The sequence below is a fragment of the Apis dorsata genome, unplaced genomic scaffold, assembly GCF_000469605.1.
Source record: "Apis dorsata unplaced genomic scaffold, Apis dorsata 1.3 scaffold_263, whole genome shotgun sequence".
In the NCBI taxonomy this organism is placed as follows: domain Eukaryota; kingdom Metazoa; phylum Arthropoda; class Insecta; order Hymenoptera; family Apidae; genus Apis; species Apis dorsata.
Window position 1 is genome coordinate 258817 of NW_006263541.1, and position 3024 is coordinate 261840.

The window sequence follows — 3024 nt, forward strand, 5'->3', positions numbered from 1 at the left end:
AAATTTCATAACTTCAGCCATGATAAATCCTTTCTCGAAATCCGTGTGAATCTTTCCCGCGGCCTGTGGTGCTTTCGTACCCCTCTAAAAATGATTCAATGATATTTGAACAAAAAGGGAAGAGAGATTCCCAAACAACAACAAAAGTTTATAATGCTTCGATCGTTACCTGGATCGTCCATGCCTTGACTTCGTCGTGGCCCGCCGTGAAGAAGTATTGCAATTGCAGTGCCTTGTATCCTTGAACGATGATCTTGTCGAGGGCGCTACGAGAAAAATGATTTCGTTAAAGTTGATAATTTTTTAAACATTATAATATAAAAAAAGAAAAGAAAGGAAAAAAAAAAGGGGAAAGGAAATAGATTCTTGGTTCAAAGAAGGGGTGGCCAAAAAACCAGGACCACGGAATATGATTGTCCCGAACCGAATATCGTCTAATGACAGGGTATAAGAAGGGAAGCCATCCTATTCTGCGAGCCCGACAAACTTCCAGACTTCAGAGAATACACATAAAGCTGAACGACTTAATACCGCAATTTTATCACTCTAACTCTGTCCGAGAGACCTACTTCGGCGCCCCGAATCATCTGCGGTCTAGAAATAAAATCGCTGTATCTAGAGATCTTCCGTTTGTCCCCTGTGATTACCTGCGAGAAGAGAAACCTCGTCGTATACGATGATTTGGCAAGGGACCGGTCCAAAAATTTGGACCAAAAAAAAAATTTACAATTTACCAAACCATGATTATACGACTAGTATTCATTGAATAGAAGGAACACCATCACTTAATATCTTTCACCGCAAATAACACGATCAAACGTTTCCTTTCGTTCCTCTCCCCCTCCTCCTCCTCCTCCTCCCCCGCGTTCGTTATCATTTCTCTTCTTTTCAACGCGCGACGATGTTGAAAAAATGATTTACACTATTAAATATACTCGATCGAGTTTATCATGCACGTGCACACGAACAACATACAAGCTTTTAAGCTTATCCCGCCAATGACCCACTAGCCAACTGAACCGGTTGATCCTCATTCCACTCGCCTCCTCCCTTGTTATACCGGTGTGCGTGCCCGGGAGGGTAGGAGGGGTTTTTATGCAATTTTGCAAGAATTTGAATAGCCGTTCGTAAAAATATAATGCGCCGCAGCGAGGATGCCGCAGTTTTTATTAGTAACCCCACTATGTGAAAGTAGGGCTGGTCTAGACGCTTAAAGCCCCCTCGCTTGTTATTACCGTTAGTAGATAACTCGGTGCATAACTAAATATGGGAACCCGACTTTCTTCGGGTTTTCAGGTTTTCGGGGGTTAGGCGAAACGTTTAATTTTTTTACGTTCGCCCCCCCCTCTCCTCTCCTCTTCCACACTTATTCCTCTCATTTATGTGTCAAGCATAAGATACAAATTCTCGTTCTCGTTTTTGATTTCTGATTCACCTTGTAACCTTGTTCTCTTCTAAGTATTTCCCGCGTTCCGCCTCGTTCATGTCGAGAAGCTTGTTTTCAAACACGCCGCTGAACGGGATCAGAATGGCCCCTGGATCGTTCTTGTCCACCCATTCCTTGATTTTGATTAACCTGAAAATCGTAATCATCGTTAATCATCGCATATTGAGAGTAGACGAAATAATGTAATAAACCGTTTACCATTTATTCTTTTTACGCACGTAATCCTTTTCGGATAAATTGATCAAATAAATAACCGGCTTCGACGTGAGGAATAAATACTTGTTCAAAACCTCGATCTGGAAAATGGAGAAAAAGGTATCGAGGAATATTTAATTAATCTAATATAAAGGAATGTAGAAATTAAACTCACATCGGTGGCACTCCAATCGGCAAATCTGATGTGCCTCTTTTCATCCACCATCACACCTTTCACTTTCAACAACGTATCCTGCACAAAGAAGGATCAATACACTATGGTTTAAACATCATACTCATGTGAGCGAAAGAATCACGTGTTTTCTAACGAAGTGGAATAATAATTTCGTGATCGGAGGATGTATTTGGAAAGACGAAGAGGTGGTGGTGGTTTCGAACTGTCGAAAAGTTTTTAGCAAATTGCGAACGAGTCTGGAGGGGAAAAAGATCGGAAATTGCCATGGGTCGATCCACGGAAAGTGGATAATTCGATTGATTCGTTCTAGGAAGTACCACCACCCCCGTAAATTTTGTTCAGACTCCATTTTCGGATTTGCAGATTTTCTTCGAGTTTTTCAACTAATTGCTTCTCATATGAAATAATTATTTCCATTATTTAGAAGATACACTTTGATTACTCACGTATTCAGGCTTGAGCTTCTTGTCGTTTCCTCGAACAACAAGTTTCTCCAATTTCTCGAGATGGCCGTTCAAGAATTCGATGTCCTTCAACCGCAACTCCTCGCTAATGATCTCGAGATCCCTCACGGGGTTCACGTCTCCCTCTACGTGAGTAACGTCGTCGTCATCGAACGCTCCTGCGTGAAAAATCGCATCATGAAGAAGAAGAAATTTCCCTCTTCTCTAATTCTGAAAGTAATCAACTCTCTATCTCTCTCTCTCTGTGTTCACGTTTTACTATCGCATGTCGCGAGACAAGCTTCGTGATAGCTTCGCGTTGGACGATACGAGACAAGAACGAACGAACATAATGACGGACTAATCGCTCCATCTCCTCTTCCCTTAACACGTTGTCAGATTTTATCATATGTTGTAATTTATGGAGGAAAAAAAAAAAAAAGAAAAAAGAAAAGGAAGAAAAATTATTAAAATTATTAAAATCAACTTACGACAAAGATGAAAAATTCCGTCGCAAGCGTTGATGTGCGAGAGGAAACTGTTCCCCAATCCTTGCCCCTCCGCCGCGCCCTTAACCAATCCAGCGATGTCCACGACGTTCAAGAAAGCCGGAACTTTGCTGTTTAAAAATTAAATTAAAAAAAAAAAGAAGAAAAATACGCTTCATTGGGATTTTCAACAGGGATAAGAAATTACACGGTTACTGTGCACGCTTTTTGAATTGGAAACGGAGGGGGGAGGGG

At 41.2% G+C, this 3024-nt stretch overlaps 1 protein-coding gene across 1 annotated transcript in view; it reads right to left on the bottom strand.

The window, feature by feature from the left end:
• Nucleotides 1-6: 6 nt before the first annotated feature.
• LOC102676051 (obg-like ATPase 1) overlaps nucleotides 7-3024 on the bottom strand; it is a gene marked incomplete at its 3' end in the record, with an annotated part of 12398 nt that continues 9380 nt past the window's right edge. Inside the window, exons 4-10 of the mRNA XM_031510794.1 lie at nucleotides 2773-2900; nucleotides 2285-2460; nucleotides 1818-1895; nucleotides 1646-1743; nucleotides 1436-1576; nucleotides 170-266; nucleotides 7-84 (exon numbers count right to left, since the gene is read on the bottom strand). Of these exons, the coding sequence (XP_031366654.1) occupies nucleotides 7-84; nucleotides 170-266; nucleotides 1436-1576; nucleotides 1646-1743; nucleotides 1818-1895; nucleotides 2285-2460; nucleotides 2773-2900 (796 nt within the window). The remainder of the gene's footprint in view (nucleotides 85-169; nucleotides 267-1435; nucleotides 1577-1645; nucleotides 1744-1817; nucleotides 1896-2284; nucleotides 2461-2772; nucleotides 2901-3024) is intronic.